Source organism: Vombatus ursinus, unplaced genomic scaffold (genome assembly GCF_900497805.2).
Source record: "Vombatus ursinus unplaced genomic scaffold, bare-nosed wombat genome assembly UNPS02014778.1, whole genome shotgun sequence".
In the NCBI taxonomy this organism is placed as follows: Eukaryota; Metazoa; Chordata; class Mammalia; order Diprotodontia; family Vombatidae; genus Vombatus; species Vombatus ursinus.
The window spans coordinates 50,904,168-50,929,914 of NW_020954556.1; the positions used below are offsets into that span (position 1 = coordinate 50,904,168).

The window sequence follows — 25,747 nt, forward strand, 5'->3', positions numbered from 1 at the left end:
GTCTTCATTGCCTGATTAGTGATGAAGCACCAACTTTTGACAGCCATGAGGGGCACAGGGAATGAGACTTGGGGAAACTGCCAGGACCTGCCAGAGGAACCAGCTGATTCGTCATCCATGTCTCCCTGCCACAGGCTAAGCATTCACCAGGTTTCCTATACTATCAGGTAAGGGATAAATGGAGGCCTGCTCTTCCTTTCTTTCTTTTCTTTTCTTTTTTTTTTGCTTTGGTAATCGGGGTTAAGTGACTTGCCCAGGGTCACACAGCTAGTACAGGTAGTAAGTGTCAAGTGTCTGACGCTGGATTTGAACTTACGTCCTCCTGACTCCAAGACTGGGACTCTAGCCACTGCACCACCTAGCTGCCCCTGCTCTTTTCTTTACTTCTTCCAGCTGAGACTTTTCTTGACTCTCTCCGTGGGTGGACCCACTAAGGATGTGATAGGAGTCCATGGTATAGGAGTGAGAATGTGATAGAGAAGCAAAGGAAATGCTGGGTTCCATTCCTGCTTCCATTGCCTGGTCTCTAGGCTCTGAGCTGTTGACAGTGATGTTATAAAGTAGGTGGCTGGTAGCCAGGGGTACGTGGAGGCGACAAGCCAACGGTTCCTCCCTAAATGGGGAGACTCCACTGGCTCTATTTGCACTTCCATTTTCCCTCCAGACTCCACCTCCTCTAGAAGAGAACTTGCTATCAAAGCCTGGACTGGCTGGAAGTGGTCAGTGATATTCCTTCCTCTCCCATTCTGCTCCAACCTGAGCCAGTCTCTGAACACTCAAAGCCTAATTTTCTCTGCTGGTCCAGGATTTGGAAGGCTACACATATACACAAAACAAAGAGGCCAAATGTATAATGGGCAGGGTTTGGGGGAAGGACCAAATTGGATGTGCTATGGGAGGGAAGATGCTTCTAAGATAATGAAAGGAAGTTGAAAAATTAGAGATATCTTTTTGTTGGTTCTCAGTGTTACATTGACCCCAACATTGTTTCCTTTCAAGGGAGCGTTTTGGCCCTTGGTGGGACATTGATTCATACTGGAAAAAATGGACCAGAGAGATCCTCAAAGACATCTCTTTGTATGTTGAGAGTGGGCAGATCCTGGGGATTTTGGGAAACTCTGGTAAGTTGGAAATGTTCTAAATGTCAAACCAAAAGTATGAAGAAGAGTAAAGGGCTGTGATGTGGCTCGTGGTGAACAGAAGGTTGAGGTTGGAGATCAGAGGGAAATTTCTTATTGTAAAGGACCTAAGATAGTGTAACCTGGGAGATATTTTGATTAATGGTCATTATTTTAAAAAACTAAGCTTGACTCTGATCCACTCAGAGCTTATTTTTTGGCTAAATAAAAAATTTATTTCCTGATATTTTATTTTATCAACGGAAGCTGAGAAATTTTTTAAAAATTTTAAAGAGCATATTGTTACATTTTTTATAGTATTTTATTTTTTCCCCATTTAAATGTCAAGAAAATTTTTAGCATTCATTTTTATAAGATTTTTAGTTCCAAATTGTTCTCCATCCTTCCCTCCCTTTCTCCCTCCCCTCCCCTCTTCTGAAAATGGTAGACAGTTTGATATATGTACTATCATGTAAAATTATTTCCATATTAATCATAGTTGTGAAAGAAGAAACAGATTTTAAAAAAACCCATGAGAAAGAATAAAGTGAAAAAAAATTTGCTTTGATCTGCATTCAGGCTCCATCAGTTCTTTACCTGGATGTGGAGAGCATTTTCCTTCATGAGTCCTTTGTACTTGTCTGGCATCATTGTGTTGCTGAAAAGAGCCAACTCATTCATGATTGATCATCACACAATGTTGCTGATGCGGTGTACAATGTTTTCCTAGTTCTGCTCATTTCAGTTAGTACAAGTCTTACCAGGATTTTCTGAAATCTGGCTGTTCATCATTTCTTATTGCATAACAGTATTCCATTACACTCATATACCACAGTTTGTTCAGCCATTCCCCAATTGATGAGCATTCCCTCAATTTCCAATATTATGCCACCACGAAAAAGACTGCTATAAATATTTTAGCACATGTAAGTCCTTTTCCCTTTTTTATGATCTCTTTGGGATATGGATCTAGTAGTGCTATTATTGGATCAAAGGGTTTGCACAGTTCCAAATTGCTCTCCACAATATTTGGATCACTTCACAACTCCACCAACAGTGCATCAGTATCCCAATTTTTCCACATCCTCTCCAACATTTATCACTTTCCTTTTTTGTAATATTAGAAAATCTGGTAAAAGTTGTTTTAATTTGCATTTCTCTAATCAAAAATGATTGAGTGCTTCTTCATATGACTATAGATAATTTTGATTTCTTCATCTGAAAACTGCCTGTTCATATTCTTTGACCATTTATCAATTGTTGAATGGCTTGTATTCTTATACATTTGATTCAGTTCTCTATATATTTGAGGAATGAGGGCTTTATCAGTGACACTTGCTGTAAAGATTGTTTCCCAGCTTTCTGCTTTCCTTCTAATCTTGGTTGCATTGATTTTGTTTGTACAAAAGCTTTTTAAATTTAATATAATCAAAATGACCTATTTTACATTTTGTAATACTCTCTATCTCTTGTTTGATCATGAATTCTTCCCTTTTCCATAGATCTGACAGGTAGACTATGCCTTGCTCTTCTAATTTGCTTATAGTGTCACCCTTTACATCTTAATCATGCACCCATTTTGACCTTATCTTCGTATGTGGTGTGAGATGTTGGGCTATATCTAGTTTGTGTCCTATTGTTTTCCAATTTTCCCAGCAGTTTTTGTTAAATAAGGAGTTCTTATCCCAAAAGCTGGGGTCTTTGAGTTTATCAAACACTATGCTACTATGGTCATTGACTGCGGTGTCTTGTGTATCTAATCTATTCTACTGATCCACCACTCCAATTCTTAGCCAGTACAAGATAGTTTTGATGATTATGCTTTATAATATAGTTTGAGATCTTGTATTGATAGGCCTCCTTTCTTTGGAATTTTTTTCATTAAATCCCTTGATATTCTTGACCTTTTGTTCTTCCATATGAATTTTGTTTTTATTTTTTCTAGCTTTATAAAATAATTTTTTGGTAGTTTGATTGGTATGGCACTGAATAAGTAAATCAGTTTAGTCAGAATTATCATTTTTATTATATTGGCTTGGCCTACCCATAAGCAACTGATAGTTTTCAATTGTTGAGATCTGACTTTATTTGTGTGAAAAGTGTTTTGTAATTGTGTTCATATAATTCCTGGGTTTGTCTTGGCAGGTAGACGCCTAAGTACTTTATATTGTTTACAATTATTTTAAATGGAATTTCTCTTTCTATCTCTTACTGCTGTGTTTTATTGGTCATATAAAGAAATGATGATGATTTAGGTTTATCTTTTATCTTGCGACTTTGATAAAGTTGTTATTTCAAGTAATTTTTTTAGTTGATGTTCTAGGGTTATCTTAGTATACCATCATATCATCTGCAAAGAGTGATAGTTTTGTTTTCTCATTGCCTATTCTAATTTCTTCAATTTCTTTTTCTTCTTTTAATGCTATAGCTAACATTTTTAGTACTAGATTGAATAATAGTAGTGATAATGGACATCCTTTCTTCACCCCGATCTTATTGGGAAGGCTTCTAGCTTATCTTATAAAGCTTGCTGATGGTTTTAGATAGATATTGCTTATCATTTTAAGGAACACTCCTTTTATTCCTATGTTCTTTAGTGTTTTTAATAGGAATGGGTGGTGTATTTTGTCAAAAGATTTTTCCACATCTGTTGAGATAATCATATGATTTCTGTTGGTTTTGTTATTGATATGGTCAATTATATTAATAGCTTTCCTAATATTGAACCAACCCTGCATTGCTGGTATAAATCCCACCTAGTCATAGTGCATAATCCTTGTGATACATTGCTGTAATCGCCTTGCTAGTATTTTGTTCAAAATTTTTGCTTCAATATTCCTTTGGTCTATAATTTTCTTTCTCTGTTTCAGCTCTTTCTGATTTAGATATCAGCACCATATTTGTGTCATAAAAGGAGTTTGGCAGGACTCCACCTAGTTAGTTTATATAATATTGGAATTAATTGTTCTTTAAGTGTTTGGTAGAATTCACTTGTGAACTCATCTGGTCCTGGGGATTTTTTTCCTAGGGAGTTCTTTAATGGCTTGTTCAATTTCTTTTTCTAAGATGGGGTTATTTAGGCATTCTATTTCCTGATCTGTTAATCTGGGTAATTTATATTTTTGTAAATATTCATCCATTTTGCTCATTTGTCCAAATTACTGGCACATAATTGGGCAAAATATTTTTTAATGATTGCTTTAATTTCTTCTTCATTGGTGGTGATATCACTTTTCATTTTTGATAATGAATATTTGGTTTTCTTCTTATTTTTAATCAAATTAGCCAATGGCTTATCTTACTGGTTTTTTCATAAAACTAGCTCCTAGATTTATTTATTAGCTCAATAGTTTTCTTACTTTCATTCTTATTAATCTCACCTTTACTTTTCAGGATTTCCAATTTGGTGCTCAATTGGGGATTTTTAATTTGTTCTTTTTCTAATTTTTTTTAGCTATATGCCCAATTCATTGAGCTGTTCTTTTTCCATTTTTTTTTTACGTAAGAATTTACAGAAATGTATTTTCCCCTAAGTACTGCTTTGTCTGCATCCCATAAATTTTTCTATGTCATCTCATTGTTGTAATTCTCTTTAATGAAATTATTGTTTCTATCATTTGTTCTTTGACTCACTTATTCTTTTTTTTTTTTGACCCACTTATTCTTTAGGATTAGATTTAGTTTCCAATTAATTTTTAATCTCTATTTACACTGTCCTTTGTTCAATGTTAACTTTTATTGCATTATGATCTGAATAGAATACATTTACTACTTCTGCCTTTTTACATTTGATTCTGAGGTTTTTATGCCCTATTACATGGTCAATTTTTGTGTAGATTCCATATGCTGCTGAGAAAAGGGTATATTCCTTTTTGTTCCAATTCTGTTTTCTCTAAAGGTCTGTCATATCTAACTTTTCTAATATTCTGTTTGCCTCCTCAGTTTCTTTCTTGTTAATTTTTTTGGTTGGATTTATCGAGTTCTGAGAGGGGACAGTTGAGATCACCCACTAGTATAGTTTTGCTGCCTATTTCTTCCTGTAACTCATTTAACTTCTTTGAGAATTTGGATGCTGTACCACTTGGTGTATATATGTTTTTATTGATATTGCTTTATTGTCTATAGTACCTTTTAGCAAGATGTAGTTTCCCTCCTTATCTCTTTTAATTAGGTCTATTTTTGCTTTTACTTTGTATGAGATCAGAATTGCTACGTTTTTTTTTAACTTCAGCTGAAACATAATAGATTCTGCTCCAGCCCCTTAACTGTACTCTGTGTGTGTCTCTCCGCTTCAAGTGTGTCTCCTGTAAACAATATATTGTAGGATTCTGGTTTTTGATCTACTCTGCTATCCGCTTCTGTTTTGTGGGAGAGTTCATCCCATTCACATTCACAGTTATGATTACTAACTGTATTGCCCTCCATCCTATTCCTCCTCCTGTTTGTCCTCTCTCTCCTTTCATCCTTTCCCTCCTCACCAGTGTTTTGTTTCTGTCTACCACCTCCCTTGATCTGCCCTCTCTCTTACTTGATCTCCTCCCCTCCTACTTCCCTGTCAAGTAAGATATATATTCAACTGATTGTGTATATTATTCCCTCTTTGAGCCAACATTGATGAGAGTAAGGTTCAAGCGATGCTCCTCACCCACCCTCCCATTTTCCCCTCCACTGTAATGTCTTTAGTGCCCCTTCATGTGAAATAATTAACCCCATTCTACCTCTCCCTTCCTTCTGCACCCATTGTACTTCTCTTTCTCATCCTTTATATCTGTTTTTTATGTGATTCCCTCAAGTTCACCTTGTACCCTTAGAATTTTTAAGAATTATAAGTATCATCTTCCCATGTAGGGATGTAAATAGTTTAGCTCTATTGAATCCCTTATATTTTCTTTTCTCTTTTTACCTGTTTATGCTTCTCTTCGGTCTTGATATTGGAGGTCAGATTTTTGGTTTCGTTCTGGTCTTCTCCTCATGAAAGCTTGAAATTCTTTCTCTATTTCATTGAATGACCATTTTTTCCCTTGATGTATTATGCTTAATTTTGCTGGGTAAGTGATTTTTGGTTGTAGTCCTAGCTCCTTTGGCTTCTAGAATATCATGTTCCATGACCTCTGATCCTTTAATGTTGCAGCTGCCAAGTCCTGTGTAATCCTGATTGTGACTTCCCGATATCTGAATTATTTCTTTCTGGCCACTTGTAGCATTTTTTCCTTGACCTGATAGTTCTGAAATTTAGCTACAATGTTCCTTGGAGTTTTTATTTTGGAATCTCTTACATAAGGTGATTGGTGGATTTTTTCAATGTCTGTTTTGCACTCTACTTCCAGGACATCAGGGGAGTTTTCCTTGATAATTTCTTGAAAGATGTTGTCCAGGTCCTCCTTTTGATTATGGCTTTCAGGTAGTCCAGTGTGTCTGATATTGTCTCTCCCGGATCTATTTTCCAGGTCAGTTGTTTTTTTCAATAAGGTATTTTGCATTTTCTTCCATTTTTTCATTATTTTGATTTTGTTTGATCAATTCTTGATGTCCCATAGAGGCATTAGCTTCCATTTGCCCAATTTTAATTTTTAAGGTATTGTTTTCTTCCATTAGCTTTTGCATTTTCTTTTCCATTTGGCCAATTGTACTCTTCAAGGAATTGTTTTCTTCAGTGGATTTTTGTATCTCCTTTTCCATTTGGCCAGTTTTATTTTTTAAACAGTTTTCCAAGTTGTTAACTCTTTTTTCATAATCCTCTTGCATCACTCTCATTTATTTTCCCAATTTTTCTTCTACCTCTCTTAAATGATTTTTAAGCTCCTTTTTGAGATCTTCCACAAGTTCTTTCTGGGCTTGAGTCCACTTCCCATTTTTCTTTGGGGTTTTGCCTATAAATGTTTTGATAGTGTTGTCCTTTTATGAGTTAGTGACTTGGTCTTCCCTGTCACCATGATAACTTTTCTATGGTCAGATTTTTTTTTTGTTTTTTGCTCATCTTTTTTTTGGGGGGGGGGTGCTTTTTTCCTTTCTTTTAAATTCGATCTCTGCTCCCAGGGTGGAAGGTGCTCTGTCTCAGGCTTCTTGTGCCAATGGCTACAGGTCCTGGCTGTTTACCTGGTGCTGTGCTGATGTTGCCCTGAGGCCCACAGGGGACCCTCCTGTTTGGTGCTGTGTTAACGAGGTATTGTGTGTGGGGTGACTGGTGATGCTGGAGGCCATAAGGGTCTGGCAGCTTACCTGGTGCTGAACTGGAGTCCTAGTGGTGGTACCTGGTATGTGCTGGGGCCCGGTGGGATTTTTCTGTGTTTCCTTGGGGCTACACTGAAGCCTGTGGCACTTTGGCCACTGGAGGGTGCCTATCTGCCCAGAGCCATTCCCAGTCGCCCAAAGATGCCTATTTGCCTGAGGCTCTACTGAAGCATGGGGTGGTTCTCTGAGCTGGGGTCTGCCAGTTCCCCTGGCTATGCTAAGGCATGTGGAGGGGCCTGGTGTTGGTGTCTGGCTCCTCCACTACACTGGGGCTCAGGATCTCCTGCTAGTTTGCTGAAGTGGGGCTTGCTGCTAGTTTGCTGGGATGCTTGGTGTCCTAGACTGCGCTCCCCTTTTACCCAAGTGAGACAGACCTTTCTTGCCATTCATCCAAGTCTCCTGGGTTAAAAGACCATTCCACCCTATCTTTCCACTGGTTCCACTGTTCCAGGATTTGTTCTAGGGCACTATTTTATGGTTGTTTGGAGGTGAATAAGGGAGAGCTACAGCAATTTACTACTTACTCCTCCATCTTGGCTCCCAGAAGTCCTCCACTGCTATCTTTTGAAATGATTTAACTATAGTCTTACCTAGGGATGGGGCTGGGGGGAGGAGCATGGATTAGAGAACCACATTTGATTGCTGCTTATTTTTATTTATATCTTTGTCACTACCCAATGACCCCCATCGCCCATTGAACCCTCCCTTATAACAAAGAGATAGTTAAGCAAAACAAACCAATATATTGGTTATGTCTGACATTCTACACCAATATTTCTTTTGTTGTTGTTGTTGATGATGTTTTACCAGTATTTCATCTGCTGTAGGCAGAGAAGAGCGAAGCTGCTTCTTTCCTTCTCCATCAATCTTCTGAAGTCAAGATTGCCCAAGGCATCAATTAGAAAAATGATATATTTCAATGTCATTTTCTTTATTATGGTCATTTTATAGGTTGTTTTCTTGGTTTTGCTTACTTTAATCTGAATCAGCTCATATAAATCTTCTCTGGACCACCAGTGGCCCATCGGGGACCTCTAAGACATCTGTGGGTTGCTCTTCTATGATATACATACATATACATATATGAATATATAATGTATCTGCAGTATGTATATATTTATTACAGGAATATTATAGGAATACATCATATATGTCCATAGTACAGGAGTATATTACATATATTCATGCACATTATTTGAAAATGACTATCTTTGTATTCTTAGCATGAACTAATCACTCTAATTAATAAATGAATGTAAAGGGCATTTATTAAGCTCTTACTATGTACAAAGCACTGTGCTAAGTACTGGGAATATTGTGATTGGGGAACACAACATTTAAAATAAAATTTAGCTGTGGAATGGCTGGAAAGGTTCAGAAGTCCGAAGAGGGAAACGGTGGTGTGGATGGCAAGGCGAAGGGGCTCTTAACTTCTATAAGTAAGTCAAATGACAATGCTGAGGGATTGCAGGTTTTTTGGTTCATTTTTGTATTTTGCTAGACAATGGGGTTAAGTGACTTGCCCAGGGTCACGCAGCTAGTAAGTGTCAAGTGTCTGAGGCCAGAATTGAATGCAGGTCCTACTGACTCCAAAGCCGGTGCTCTATACACTGTGCCACTCAGCTGCCCCAAGATTGCAGATTCTTTTCTGATGCCTGAGCTCTATCCAATGTTCAGTCTAGTGAGGTTGGAAAAGACTAAATACTAGGTGAATTACAAGATGTAGGTTTTTCTTTTTCCTCACAGCAACTCACAAACACCATCTACTAAGGAGAAGAGGAGCTACAATCAGCATAGGTGAAAGGAGCATCCCACAGGTTTTTTTGTTTTGTTTTGTTTTGTTTTTAGTTTTTATTGATATTTTTTTGTTTCTCATATCGCTATACTTATTCCAAGTATCCTTCCCCTTCTCCCCCTCTCCCTTACAGAGCTATCTCACATGACAAATACTATTTTTTTAAGAGAAGGAAAAAAGTTAGCCCAATTGATTGATACATTGAAAAAGTCTGGATGTACAATGTGTAACACCTGTGGACTTCCCACCTCCACGAAGGGGTAATTTAGGAGTATCTTCTCATTCTCTTCCTTTGGGTCCTGTTTGATCTTTATAATTTTGTTATGTCTGCTTTTGATTTTTTGGTGGTAGTTCTTTCCTTTTACATTGTCGTAGTCCCTGTATATACTGTTTTCTTAGCTCTGCTGACTTCATTCTGCATCAGTTCATATCAATCTTTTCATCTTTCTCTATACATATCACAGACATCATTTCTTAAATACCACACTTTGTTTAGCCATTCCCCAATCAATGAACATCTACTTTGTTTCCATTTTTTGCTATCAAAAAAGGTGCTGCTATAAATAAATAGATTTTTCCCCCTCATGAATAGCTTTCTTGGGGTATGAGCCTAGTCATGGAGTATCTGGTTCAAAGAGTTGGCATATTTTTGTCACTTTATTTGCATAATTCCAAATTGCTTTCCAAAATGATTGTACAATTTCACAGCTCCACCAATGTATTACAGTGCTTATTCTTCTACAACCCCTCCCACATTGACTATTGCTATTTTTTGACATTTTTGCCCATTTCCAAGGTGTGAGATAAAACTTCAGGGTTGTTTTTGGTGTGCAAACTCTCTTATCATTAGTGATTTGGAGCATTTTGTTCATATGGTTGTAAATATTTGCATTTTGTATTTAAGTTTAAAATAATAATAATTTTAAAAGTAGATACTTAGTAAGTACACGTTGAATGATATCTACTCCCTTGTTTCCAGGGCATCAGGAAATCCCTGAGATTCTCCTCTCACATTTTCTCCTCTACATTTCTGAGCTCACTGATGGTTAGCAGCAGCCTCTTTGGACTTATAGCCCAAATGGAAGAGACTATCCTAGACATATCTCCCCACTCCTCTTCCAACCCCACCAATAAGACCCAGTGAAAACAAAGAAAAAATACTTTCTCACCACAAATAAACTTCAGACAAGTTTGTAGTAATAGTCCTCTTAGCCACAGTCAGTACCTCTTATTATTTCTGGTCATGTAAAATTTGCAGCACTAAGTGCAGGCTTGTAGGCTTGTAGACAGAGCAAAATTTCTGTTTCAAATTGCTCACAAGTTAACGTTCCACATTTTGCCACTGGCTCAGACAAGCCCAAAGGCAGAAATTTTAGTGCCCCATCAGCCCGATAGTTTAAAACTTAATAAAAGCATCTTGGTGAGTTGACTGAGGCTCAGAAATGTCAAGTGACTTGCCCTTGGTCACAGAGCAGTATTTGAACCCCTGTCTTTCCTCAGTCTAGATCCAGCACTGTTCATTGCAATATGCATCCTCTTACTAATCCTTCCCCCATAAACCAATAACCAGACAAAAGTGAACAATAAACAATTACTACTACTTATATCATACAACAATTTAAGGTATGTAATTTGTTCTCACAATAGCCCTATGAGGTAGGTAGTACAAATAAAATTATCCCCAATTTATCCCAAAAAATCCCCAATCAGAAAACTGAGGCATAGAAAGGTGAGGTAATTTTGTCAGTATCACACAACTAGTGTCAGATCCAAGACCTAATTAAGAACAAACACTTTAAAAAAGCACTAGCAGCATATCCTTATTCATACCATAGTTTGTATCCTGGTAAAAGACAATGGTTTATGCCTTTAGTTTTGTTTGATATATGAGTCAGCAACAGAAGTCAAGATGGGATCATTGGCCATTGCAGCTGAAGCATCATTGTAGCAGGCAAGGATTTGGGAGATGTCTTGGATGGAATGAAAAGGGTTTTTGTTTTTGTTTGGTTTTGGTTCATCTTGATAGGCAATGAATTCTTACAGCAAACAACAAATGCAAACCCCCAGAAATTAGGTGGATGAAGATGTTTCTTCTACCTTCACAGGTTCTGGGAAAACAACTTTGCTAGATGCCATATCTGGCAGATTAAGACGCAAAGGTACCTTCCTTGGAGAAGTGTGTGTGAATGGGCAGCAGTTGAAAAAAGAGGAATTTCAAGATTGCTTCTCCTATGTCCTGCAGGTAGGGTTTCTGTCTTTTCTGATCTCAAACTCACAAAGTATACTAGTCAGAGCTGACACAGAACCCTGAAAATCTGATATCTTTCTCTTTTAACAGCTTAAGTTCTAATATTTTTGTAATTATTCTTAATGTACCATCTCAGAAAATACCTTTGCTAAAAAGATAACTATGGCTGATTATTAGGGGAAGGACACTACTGGGGGCTCATGAGGGACAATATTTGAAACCTAGCTCCTTAGGATTCTAGAATCCTGAGAGTAGTAGTCAGCCATCCTCTGGAGATCTATTGATTTAAGTGGGAATTAGGGAGGAAGTTCTGTATGGCAAGAATTGTCTGGTTTGCTTTTTTATATCTTCAGTGCTCAGTATAGTACCTGCCACACAGTAAGTGCTTAATAAATGCTTTTTTACCATTCATTCATTTATTCATTTACTCCTCTTTCCTGCCACTGCTATAGAATGAAACCTTGTTGAGTAACCTCACAGTACAAGAGACACTGTCCTATACTGCAAAATTGGCCATTCGTGAGGGCTCCAAAGACTTCTTCCAAAATAGGGTGAGTAACTCTTACAGGGTCATGGTTGAACAGCTCCTTTTCCAATGATGCTCAAGTGACCCAGCCTCAGAGAAATCTGCAGCTTCATCTCTCTAGGGAGAGTCAAAGAGCAGCAGGGTAAGTCAAGGTATAACCCGAAGGTGGTGGATTAGAGGTTTCAACAACCCCTAGTGGCATTTGCATTTCTTCTCTTCCTCCCTACACATACTCATGTACCCCTACTTCACCTGCTCCTCTGTTTTAAAGACTCATAATGTCTAAAGAGAACACAAAATCCATCTCCAAGTTTCAACTCTGGTCCTCTACCTGCTTTAGTCCATACCGTCAGCTCTGGCCCTGATCTCACATCCATTTGGAGGGCTAGCTCATCTATCATGACTCCTTCTCTGCAAGGAGAATTGTTCCTTGGAACTTTGTAGCAGGCTCAAAGGATGCAAAGAAATTTGCATGAACTTGGCATCTCATAACCAAGGCCAAGAAACAATGTGAGCTGGTTCTAGGAACTTTTTCTGTGATGGCAGGAAAGAACCCATTTCAAATTGATTTGACTTCTATTACAGTGCTACTGATTTCCTGACTCCCACAGGGTGGTGAGTTGGATCTTTTGGGTCATTTACAATTTACTCTGTCCAAAAAAAAAAAATTAAAAAAAATTTACTCTGTCCATCAGCCAGGGTTGGTGTTTCCTTTACCTGAGAAGGACTAAGTTTCATAAGTGGAACAAGTGATGCTCTAGTCCTGCCTGGGCTTTCTGTCTCCCGCAGGTGGAGGCAGTAATGGCGGAAATGAGCCTCAGCCATCTTGCTAACAAGCTGATTGGGAAACGAGCCTCTGGGAGAATTTCTAGTGGTGAAAGGCGCCTCATCTCCATTGCAGCCCAGCTCCTCCAGGATCCTAGTGAGTATTCACCAAGATCTACCCAAAAGCAGTTCCTGGAGGGTCTCTCATGGTATATCTAGTTACCACCAGTCCATCTATAAGGCTCCTATTGGGCTATGTGTATTTATAAAATTTAATTAGTTGGGATTCTCCAAACTGGAAACCCAAATATTTTCTAAATACCATGGTACTTATTTTGAATTCCTGATGATTTCTCTAACTCCAATTTAAAATACATATTGTAATAGGGAGCTTTGGACCTTGAGGGTTATATTTTAGTGTTAAATTGGCAGGTAGTAGATTGAAAGAAGCCCAAGTTTTGTATGTCCCAGATGCACAGGGATTTATTATTCTCATGCTTATCTTACCCCCAATTCTCCCAGCTGTGCCAAGTTTTTAGGAGAGGAAACTCAGTGAGTTTTGGTGTGGAAGTGACCTTTTGTGGCAGGGATCAAGGGAGAAGAAAAAACCAATGCAAATAGTATGCTTAATCCCCCTTGCCCATGATGATGCCATTTGTTATTTTGATGAGCACTAGGGGAACCAGGTAGCAACCACCCTCTCTTGATGGAAAGTTTTTCATTCTTCCAGTGAGAAAACTCATCTCTACAATTCCTATATATTCAAACAATAGTAAGACTCTTGGTTCTTCAACTGGTCCTTATCTATCAGAAGGAAAGAGTAAGAAAAAGACAGTGTGTTTTCTTCATTTGGAAAAAAATGAAACACTCCAAAGAATCAGACTGACATGCTCATTTAATTCTGCTGCATCTCAGGCCTATGAGCAGATAAAATTGTGCTGAAATGCAATTCTAGTCTTCATTAAAAATGCATGCAGGTTTTAGAAAGCAGATGAAGGTTAAAATTTTGCTATTTTAAAGAAAAACCAGTCTCCTGCCTCTCAGCTCTTCAAAATCAACTTTTCTAATCATAGGTTTATAGACCTAAAGCTGGAATGGAAGAGGATGTGTAGTCCAATCATTTTTAAGGCCCAGAATGGTTCAGCGACTTGCCCTTTGTTATGAAGGTAGTTCTATGACTTACTATGCACTAGTCCTGGTTCCAAATCACCTGGACAGATGGCTACTAAAAAGTATATTTCTCACACTGCCCTCTCTAGCCCTGCCTCCCCCACCCCTTAAAAAAACAGTACTCCTATTTGTTTAGCATTTTTCAGTTTACAAAGCCGCCTCTATGGAGAATCTTCTGTGACTAAAATCCAAAAAGGGAGTGGGGTCATTTTCAGGATGGTCTATCTCCTGGACCAACAGTAGAAGTTGGCTTTTATTCTCTTCATTTGGACTTTGTCTGATTTATTTCTTCAAGTTTGTCAAGACACGTTCAATGAGAAAGTTCAAACTTCCCCATCACACCATGCCAAGACTTAGCCCTTGACTCTGAAAGATCACTCTAGTCCATATTCTGGTCTTTTTCTGCCTACAGAAGTGATGCTGTTTGATGAGCCAACCACAGGGCTGGACTGCATGACAGCAAATCAGATTGTGGTACTGCTCTCTACACTGGCCCGTCGAAATCGGATCGTGATCCTCACCATCCACCAGCCTCGCTCAGAGCTGTTCCAGGTAAGTGACCTCATCTCTCTGTCGGCCACTGGGGTGAGAATAACAGCTCTCCTGTTGCTTGAGATGTGGGCATTGTGAGGTCTGCTCCCTACCTACAACCCAACCCCAGACAGCTGCTTCCCTGGTCTCCATATGAGACAGCAGGGTCACATGCAAGAACTTGGCTTCCGCTACACAAATTGTCCCTTCCACGATAGCTCCTGACAAGTCCCACTATTGCTATGAAGTCAGAAAAGTTAAGAGCAAACACTGTTAGCAGTGGCCTCCAAAACCGTAAAGGAAGATTCCACATGGATAGAATCCATAAGGGACTCTCTCATAACTTATTTTTGTTATCGACATCTTAGCATGATCAGACACTAACCCAGTCTTTTGTCTAACCAGCTGTTTGATAAAATTGCTATCATGAGCTGCGGAGAGTTGGTTTTCTGTGGGACACCTGTGGAAATGCTTGACTTCTTCAGTGACTGCAACTATCCTTGTCCTGAACACTCAAATCCATTTGACTTTTATGGTAAGTTTCTCATTTTTGCCACCCCATCACAAATCCTTGTAACTGAAAGCATCATGATCTGCTAAAATGCCCCCCATGTCTTCTTTGGTTCTTTATCCTGCATCTATTTGACCATGATAGCTAGAGAGAAATAATCTCACTAACAATATTTATCTTTGAAATCAAAGCGAGTAGGGGAATCTGTCCCTACCAAGCCCTCATTTTAAGTGGAGAAAAGTAAAGCTTCTATGAACTAGAGGAGGTTGTTAATGTCAAAGAGTGGAGTACAGGACTTTCTTACTCTTATCTGTCTTCATTGTGTAACAAAATGTAATGAAGAGAGTTTGTCTTTTAGGAACAATGATGCCTCATTATTGCTGGTGCTCGTAAATATATTGATCCAAATCCACTAGCCAAATGGCAGCCTCACTCCTATGTCATTTGGCCTGTGTAAATGACAAAGGACTAGCTTTGTATGGTATCTAAGCTGTATAGTTTTTAACTGTGCAAGAATGTACCATGTTGGAGCGGAAAGATGACTGGCTTGGGAGTCAAGCAATAGGACCTTGAGGGACTTCTAAAGTGGGGTATAGTGGAAAGTACATTGGATCTAAAAGTTAGAGGACCTTGGGTTCAAATCCTTGCTTCTCTAATTACTACCTTTGTGACCTTCATGTGAAAAATCAGGCAACTGGACTAGATGTTCCTTTGAGCTACAATTCTTAGGATTCTATGATTTGGGATCTGGTCCCAGGTCTTCCAGTGACTTTATATGGAACCTTGGGCAAGTCAAGTCAAATCATCATTTTCTGGCCATAACTTCCTCTTTATAAAATATCATTTAGATTAGATGACCAATCTGCAAAGTCCCTTCAAACTAATATTTTATGAGTTTATGATCCAACTACAGCACTTATGGTGACTCCACATGAAAATCCACTTCACTAAAGTACTAATTTTTTTCCCATATCCACTTGAAATATCTGGACCTATTTTCAAATGAAAGATTTCTGAAATACTGATGTCTATAGTGCATATAGGACTAAAGTATTAAGATTTTACAATAATAATCCTGATTGCATAAGATTTAGGAGCTGACTTTGATTAGATATGAAAAACCATTCACTATGTTAATTTAGAGAATTAAGGCTAGTTTAGAGAAACATGCAAATATTAAAGTTGCTAATTTCTTCTTGGGAAAATTCCAGTGGACCTGACATCAGTAGATACCCAAAGTAAGGAACGTGAAATAGAAACCTACAAGAGAGTGCAATTGATTGGATCTGCCTACAAAACTTCAGTAATTTATCAACAAACTTTGGAGAATATAAAAAGAGTAAAACATCTGCAAACATTGCCACCAGTTCCTTTTAAAACTAAGGCTTCTCCTGGAACCCTCACCAAACTGGGTATCCTCTTGAGGTAAGAGCTCCACCAGAAACCAACAGGTTTGAATAGAACTTACTCGCTAACAATACCTTAATCTTGGCATTTAAAACTTGTTGGTATAAAAGTCCTTCTGTACTTCACTCAGTCTTCCTACATGGTACTTGAATAGCATTAAAACAGAAGAATTTAAAAAAGTTTACTTGGGCTTTCAGGAAAATAATGAGAAACTTGTTGAGAGATAAAATGGCATTATCTGTACGACTCATTCAGAATGTGATCCTGGCTTTGCCTCTGATGTTTTTTATCCTTCAACTGAGGAATGATGTGCTGAAGGGTGCCGTGCAGGACCGAGTGGGCCTTCTTTATACATGTGTGGCCGGATTACCATATACAGGCATGCTCAATGCTATTGCTTTCTGTAAGTATGCTCTAAGACCAACCTTACATAGAGGAACAAGAGGTGGGGAATTCTGTGATGGTATGATTTGAGGAAGGTCTTTCTTCCCCTGAAGAATCTTCCTTACCCAGTTTCCATGGTGCAAAAACTCTACCGCTAAATAATGACTGTTCCTTTTGAATTTAGTGTTATTCTCTTTAGACCCTATTCTTAAAATGTTAACATTTTAATTTAATATTTTAATTTTTAAATTTAATGTGTTAACATTAAAATGTTAACTTAAAAGGTGTTAACAACTTACTAATGCCTTAGCCTATTTATGAATTACCCTATGAGATGTCTTATGTCAAAGAGTGTAATAAAAAGGGCCCTTGGGCAACACTGACACACTGGGAGCCCTTAAATGAGAGTAAGGAGGGGGAGCACTTGGAGGTAGGAGAGATTGATGGGGAAAAGTAAAGAAAGGAGAGCTAAGGGGCATGAAAGACAAATAACCTACTTATTTGGCCAAATGGTACTATCCTTGGGTTCCATGTCTTGGAGCACAAAGGCCTGCAACCAGGGTGTGCTGGAGCTAGCCCCTATTGGCTAGCTGATTGTTAAATCTTCGGCGTGAGCATTTACACCTTGGAAATCGGCAAATGCTATGTATAAATCATGGTTTGGTTTATGATTTGGTTTTGACTTAACATACAGAAAATGTTAATAATGACAGTTAAACTTAGAAGTGTGTTGTACATTTTCAGAGTCATTTGTTAAAAAATCACTTATTAGCATACCCTTGGCCTGCACCATATCATACTTTTACATTCTTATCAGTATTATTTTGAGGCAACTACAACCAGAATTTCAATATGGGCAGAGAGCCAGATACCTGATTTATTCAGGAATACAGGAGTCTGAAGAAGTACCAAAATATAGCCCCTTGGTTTACAGTGGACTCTCCTTATGGCACAAATCTAGAAATAGGATCTAAAAACTGAGATGCAGTGATTATCTTGTATTTCCTACCATCTCTACGCTGAGATCTGCCATATTCTATTAATGGGTTTGAGCACAAGCTATTTGGAATCTAGGCTGGGACCAAGGCCCATTATCCTTTTTTCTTTTGTGTCTTTAGGGAAGCACCAGGGGCTTATCTTGTATGGTGTTTGTATATATTTCCTATTGAGGTAGTGAAATTGCTACTTCAAATTAGAAGAAAATAATTTGGACCACCAAATTACATTAAAATTCATATTCTGTACAGACAAATGCAATAATTCAGTGCTGTTCTAGCATTCTAGACATGGAAGAGACCTTAGTCCATTCTCAGTTTTGCAAACAAGGAAACTAAGGTTCAGACGAAAGTGATTTGCCCAAGGTCACACAAGTAATACATAAACAGCAATTCACACCCAGGTCTCATGACTCCAAAGCCAGTGTTCTTTCTAGTACTCCAGGAAAATAGGGCTCTTCTGATCCTGCTTCTCAGCTCTGCCCAGGGTGAGATTGAGAGACCCCTAATCGTTGGGCTCTGAGGACAAACAGGGTGCCCCATGGATGCATCCTGACCTCCTTTCTGCCCAGCTGGGAAAAGGTCACTTGCTTCAGTGAGTTCCTGCCTAACGTGCAATCTTTCCCAACTAGTCTTCATCTGCCAGTCTTGAAGCACCCTGGGCTCAGTTCAGCTTCAGCCTGCCCCCTCTTTCTTAGTCCTGGAGTGACTGACTTATGAAAACTACATTCCTTGCACAGTTCCTGCTTTACGGGCCGTTAGTGACCAACAGAGCCAAGATGGTTTATATCAGAAGTGGCAAATGCTGCTGGCCTACATCCTGCACATTCTTCCCTTCAGCATCCTCAGTGTGGTGATGTTCAGCAGCGTGATTTATTGGTAAGGATGCCAAAACCAAAGTCTTTGTGGTATGTGTTTCACTAGACCGTAAAACAGGCTCAGTTTCCTCGACGTAAAGTGGGAACAATAATAGCACCTACCTCACAGAGTTGTTGTGAGGATCAAATGAGATCATATTACCATGCCTAGTACATAGTAGGTGCTTTATAAATGCTTATTCCCCCCACCCCTCTCACTCCAGGATAAGACAAGGTATTCTTAGACACATGAGGATCTGAGAGATTCAAAGGAGGTCCTTTGAGGGAGGGAGGGAGGAAGTTCTCCAGCAACAGTCTCTCTCTATCTGGTCGGACAACTTGTTTTTAACAAATTAAATTAAGGGGCAGCTACATGGTACAGCCCTGGAGTCAGGAGGACCTGAGTTCAAATCCGGTCTCAGATCAGATACTTGACACTTACTAGCTGCTTGACCCTGGGCAAGTCATTTAACCCCAATTGCCTTGCAAAAAAAAACAAAACAAAAAAACAAGTTAACTTAACTATTGGTTTGACGGGACCTGATAGCAAGCGTGTATTCTACCTAGTAATGGAGAGACTGAGCCGGAGAATGCTCAGAAGTCGGCCTCCTGAAGATCACAAGTCTATGAACCAAAGGCCTCCCATGTTGTTGAACTGAAAGCTGGAGAGAAGAGACTCCACTGGATGAGGACGGGGAGAGTGAGCGATGGAGAATATCACCTTTGAAGAGCCTGAAACATAACTGATGGTAGGGAGTCGAGCCCTGAAGATTCAGACCGTAATTTTCAATGGGCCAGCTGTTAGCCAAGAACCAGTGTCTCTACTGACTGAACATTTCCCAGTTGTTGACAATTACTACTGCAGACTGGTAACAGGTGGGCTCACCTTCGGGCCTACACCAGTACAAACAATCCACAGGAATGAACTCCTGGAAATGTTGGCTCTCCTCTGCCTGTTTAATTGGAGTGCTGCCTGTCCTGGAGACTCCTTCAACTTACCATCAACCATGACTCTGTTCTGTAGGAGGCATGATATAACACCATTATTGACCAATTTTGTGGTGGTTTGGTCGTTTTTCAGCCATTTCAACTCTCCGTGACCCCCTTTGGGGTTTTCTTGGCAAAGATACTGGAAAGGTTTGCCATTTCCTTCTCCAGCACATACTATAGATGAGAAAACTGAGGCAAAAAGAGTCAAGTGACTTGCTCAGGGGCACACAGTTAGTAAGTGTCTGAAGACAGATTTGAACTCAGGAAGAAGAGTCTTCCTGATTCCAGGCCTGGCACTCTATGTATTGTGCCACCTAGCTGTCCTTCTCTAAACCAATACACTCCCTAAAGAGAAAGCTGCCTAAAAGCAGGGGTTTGTCTTTACAGGTCTGTGGGCATGCATCCCGAGGTGGCCAGATTTGGGTATTTCTCTGCTGCTGTCTTTGTGCCTCATCTAGCTGGTGAACTTCTAACACTTGTGCTACTTGGTGTGGTTCAGAATACCAATATAGTCAACAGTGTAGGGGCATTGCTGAGCGTTATAGGAGTCCTTGTTGGGTCTGGATTTTTGAGGTAAGAACTTTGTCTCAAGGATGGATGACTTTTCCAATCAATAGTAACCTAAAAATTTGGATGTTGCATCTAGACATGTTCTTACAATGAACTGATTTATTGCTGGTAACTGCAGAGAATATTGCCATAAGGCAGGTCTAGATATCGACAGTTCATGAAGTCTGTCTAATCTGCAATGTTTATTGCACTATTTAGTCACTCTTGTTATAAAAGTCATGAACATATAATTATCTAGATACAGACCCAACCCAACATCTTCCTCATTCTCACATGAACCAATAAGCCAATTTGAAACAAGTTCAGATTTACATAATTTGAACCATCTGAACCAATCCCCTTTTCCCAGGAGTTCTCAACTGGGTAACATTTTCATTTATTGGGTTCTTAGGGAAAGAGAGGCTGTTATTGGTTTAGTTATGGTCTTAATGTTTAAGCAACAAATACTTTAAAACATTGCAATAATTAATTTTCCCCTCCTATTTGCTGGTTTTATACATGAAACACTAATTTATTTTTAAATGTAACTTTTATGGTAGTTACTGATAGCAACTCATGGAAGATTAAACAATTGTCACCATGAAAATGAGTGGCCTAGACACTTCACACTATTTTCTTCAGACTGATATTATACACATATTTAATGAATATTTCCTGTTACAGGGCTTAAATGAGTGTTTTTAGCATAATGGAAAGCACTCTTGGGTTTTGTTTTTGCAAAAGATATTTCTCTGTTGAGAAATATTGAGACTCTATTGAGTCTGATTTCTTAAGTCTCTTCAAAGACTGAATTTTTAAAATAAAAAAAAAAACTTCCTTCCTTCCCTGTCAATTCCCATTTTGAATCTTGCACAATTTCCCCCCATGGCTGGGCACTTACTCCTTCTTCATATCCACTTCTCAGAATTCCCAGTTTCCTTCAAAGCTCATCCCAAATACCATTTCCTTCATGAGACCTTTATTTATTCATTTAGCTCTTAGAGCCTCCTCCTCCACCCTCAATGATCCTGTATTTATTTTGCCTATGCTTACACATGTTGTCTCCCCGATAGGAAGTAAGCTCCTCAAAGATAGGAGATTTATTTTTTCTCTGTATCACCAGGGCTTAATCTAGTCCATGCTGGCACTTAATAAGTGCTTATTAATGATCTTATACTACCTTGTATTCTAAGGCATGCCCTTTTATATAGAAACCCAGAAGTCTAATGACTTTAGAGTAGACTTTCCATTTCTAATGGCATATGTGTCCATTGTTGGGTTCTTAGGGAAAAAGAGGATGTTATTGGTTTAGTTATGGTCTTAATGTTTAAGCAACAAATACTTTAAAACATTGCAATAATTAATTAGTTATCTTCCTCTCCCCCTACAATGCTAAGTTGGTGCTTTGTACCACTTAATAAATATCTGGACAAATCTTGAACTTCTTCCTTGCTCACTATATCTAATCAGTCATCAAATGCTATGACAACTGTTCCCAGCAACTCAACAAACATTCAATTATTACTTACTATGTGTAAAGCCCAGTTCCAGAAATACAAAGACAAAAGTATCAACAATCCTTGCCTCTGTTGTGTCTCAATTAACAAGAATTTGTTAGGTAATCATTATGGGATTCAACCTTGGGTTTGAGAATAATAATAGCTAATATTTATATAGAGCATTAAGGTTTGGAAAGTGCTTTACATAGATAACCTTTTTTTTTTTTTGGATACTCACAACAACCCTGTAAGGTAGGTGCTTTTATTACTCCTATTTTAAAATTAGAAAACCAAGGCAGACAGAGGTTAAGTGACTTGCCCAGGGTCACACAGCCAGGGAGTGCCTGAGGCAGGATTCAAATTCAGGAAATTATGACTCCAAATCCAGTGTTCTATCCACTATTCCTGCTAGCTACCTGGGAAGAAGATATAAGAACAGATTTAAAAAATAGATATAGAAGACTAGATTTTATATAGAGATAATATTAGAAAAGGGCCTAGCTTTCAAAGAGAAGTCTATCTGGAGAGCCCCGATCCATTGCTGCTTCTCTATTCCCAATGGGACTACTTTAGTCCCATATCACCTAACACCTGAACCACTGCAGTGGCTTTCCAACTATTGTCTCTATTATTCATTTTCCTACTCAAATCTATCCTATGTAGACACTGGTTGACATAAGATAGACTATATAGCCTGCCAGATTATTCTTCCTAAACAACTACTTTTAAGATGTCATCAGAGTGCTGTATGACAAAAAAAAAAAATAGACAGACCAAACAAATAAGCAAGAGTGATGGAGAACTGATGGATGGCCTGTGGGTTCCTTTGGTATCCAACAATGTCAAGATAACTAGAGGAAGGTACACATTGGGTGTGCCTCCTTCCCCTTTAGTATCTATGGGAGAACGTGAACAGAATGGGAAGTCGTACAGAATGGGAAGGCAGGAATAGGTTGAAGGGCATGCCACCATCACAGAGATCACATATCCTTTGAATTATCAGAATATCAAAGTCCAAGAACCTTTAATGATTTCCCACCTTAAAAGTCCAAATGACCTTGTTTGCCATTCAAATCTCTCTCCAATCTTGCCCCATAGGGTTTCGAGATATAAAAGCCCTTGGTGATCATCTAGTTCAAATCTCTCATTTTACAGGTGATAAGACTGATGTCCATAAAAATGAAGTGACTTGCTCATGGTCACAACTAGTAAGTAGTACAGCTGGACCATCTGAGTTCAAAGAGGGCTCTTTCCACTACTTCCACCACCACTTTCACTCAATAACTACTTGCTCTCCCTCTCCTTCTTATAAGCTAGTTTTTGCAGTTTCCAAGTCTAAGTTCAGTCACAAGTCCCACATTCTTCTGGAACAAGTTGGGGATTGTTAAAAATAATTTTTGAGAGGCAGTTAGGTGGTGCATTGGATAGAGTACCAGCCCTGGAGTCAAGAGGACCTGAGTTCAAATTCAACTTCAGACAGTTGACACTTACTAGCTATGTGACCCTGGGCAAGTCACTTAAGCCCAACTGCCTCCCCAGAAATATTTATTTATTTTTGTAATTTGCCAAAATCAAATTAAATGTCCATTTTCAGTGTTATCCAAGATACATATGCTGGTGGAAAAGTTCTGTAAAGCTGTTCATCTAACTGCATACCTAACTCTGAACAACAGTCATTTTTCATGAGTGTTATTTTCTTATGTGGAAAGTTAGGTTAAACTCCTTTGAGTAGTTATGGAACTCATCCAAAAGGCTCTGTTGCGGTCCATGATTTATGCAATTAACATTATTGTCACTTGCAAACAGGAGCATCTGAATAGCATGAATAATTAGATAGAAATAACACCATCTATATAATCCACAAATATCGACTGAACAGCTCAGCATACTACAAGGTGTCGGGTAGCCATTATTTTCCAAAGGACGCATATATTCCAAGAGATCTACATGTATGTATATATGAATATGTATGTATGTGTGTATGTAGGTATATATCAAAGACACCAAGGTCATCCACTGCATCCTAGGTTATAGTCAATTGTCTTGACTTTTGTCCTTCCACTGGGCTTTGATGACTCAGGAAGAGAGAGTGAGGCTGGTGACTTTGCACAACTCTGCCTCATTTAAATCCAATTCATACACAAATCAAAACATCACCCCCTGATGTCATTGGTCCTCTTAGAAAATGAAGGACAACAACAATAGTCACCCATACCATACAATGAGAGTAAGGCTTTCTATCCGTTTATCCAATGTTAAGTATGTACTTTTCATTTGTTGAGACTATAACCAGTCTGTTAACCTTAACCTTTTTTTCCTTCTATTTCTTAAGGAACATAAATGAAATGCCCACTCCTTTAAAAATCCTCGGTTATTTTATGTTTCAAAAATATGGTTCTGAGATTCTAATAGTCAATGAGTTTTATGGACTGAATTTCACTTGTGGTAAGTCTTCACCAACATTGTACATCGTTCATGTATGTTATTCTGTTAAACCAGTGGGGGAAATAAGTTTTAAGTTATTGCCCATCATGAGAACTAGATTTAAGATCATTTTTAGGAATAAAAGACTTGTTTGCCAATTGCCTCATGTTTCTTTTGGTTTACCCCTAACAAAGACCAATAGCTAGAAATTCCAGGATGCTTCAGGGCTATTACCTTGGGTACAGGTAAACTGGAGACATTAAGGTATCGTGGTGGGGCTGTAGTGAACTCTGACCACCTCATTTCTAAAGCCTAAAAATCTCCATTTGGTTCTCAGAGATAACAAGCATGTCAAAATCCGTGTTGCAGATTTCTATTTTCTTTATTTGAATAGGACAATTATTTAGGTGTTGAAGTAGTTTCTTTGCATTCTATCAGGAACAGCTCATTTTTATTGTTTAGTTGTTTTTCAGTCATGTCCAACTCTTTGTGACCCCACTTGGGGTTTTCCTGGCAAAGATACTGGAGTGGTTTGCCATTTCCTTCTCCAGCTCATTTTACAGATGAGGAAACTGAAGCAAACAAGGTTAAGTGACTTAACCAGGGTCACATGGGTAGGAAGTGCCTGAAGCCAGATTTGAATTTAGGAAGATGAATCTTCATGACTCCAGGCTTGGTGCTCTATTTACTTCACCACCTAGTGCCTCAATAGCTCAATAGTTTATTAGTGTCCCTAATAGCTCAATAGTTTACCACAAAAGAAACCCTATGTGCTCTGATCTGTCTGTGAGTTTCTAACCTTTGTGAATTTCTATTAGTTTACCTGCTTTGAAAACCTATGTTAATCAGACCTTACCAAATGGCTCAGTGAAGGCCACATCTTAGGTCCTTGAATATGAAGAAGCAGCCTGAACTAGGGGGAAGGACCAAGCCCTCTTATTTTAAAAGGAGGTATAGAGCAAATGGTAATACTCAGCATCTACCTAAGTCTCTAAGATGTTGCCCAGATACAAATCCAACCCAACTAGTTCATCTTTCCTCACTTGAAGCAATCCGCTTTCCTCAGGACTATTCCATTTGGCATTCATTATTCTTCTTACACCGAAAGCTTTATAAGACAAAGTCGAACAACTGTTGGCAGCAACCACTACAGACATTTGGGGTGGTATAGTTATGTATGGGGTAGTATTCAGTAGTTATTTTGAATATCCGGAGTTAAATCATTAATGATTTTAGAATGCCCTCAAGCACTGCTTGACTGATTCTCATCAAGGCACTGGAGGTATGACTGGTCACTCCAAAACAAAAGCAGCCCAAGCTTCTCCACTTTGAACCTAAGGCACCAAATATGTTTTGGTTTTTTTAATCATGATCTGATCTAATGAAACTTGACTTCCTGCCTATCTGAACTGTTCTGAGTGTCTGATAAATTAGACAGATCAAGTACAGCCCCTAGCACAGTGCTGATGAGGCAAGGCAGACATCTGATAAATGCTTACTGACTGAATTATCCTGGTGTGTGCCACACCTGATACTATCAATCTTTTCTCTGGCAGGTGGTTCAAGTGGATCAGTAGGAAATCCACTCTGTCTCTTCACTCAAGGAAATATGTACATTGAAAAAACCTGTCCAGGTGCAATGTCAAGATTCACAACTAACTTTGTCATTTTATATGCATTTATCCCTCTTCTTGTCTTTTTAGGAATAATTGTGTTCAAAATAAGAGATTATCTGATTAGCAGATAG

General features: G+C 38.7%; 1 protein-coding gene across 1 annotated transcript; it reads left to right on the top strand.

Moving 5' to 3' along the window:
• The first annotated feature begins 21 nt into the window (after positions 1–21).
• ABCG5 (ATP binding cassette subfamily G member 5) lies at positions 22–25,747 on the top strand. The gene is given in 13 exon segments (XM_027865599.1): positions 22–167; positions 1,000–1,121; positions 11,250–11,386; positions 11,845–11,943; positions 12,669–12,840; positions 14,266–14,405; positions 14,790–14,919; positions 16,107–16,320; positions 16,500–16,705; positions 18,422–18,560; positions 19,916–20,101; positions 23,909–24,021; positions 25,557–25,747. Coding segments are annotated over 13 exon segments (1,995 nt in total).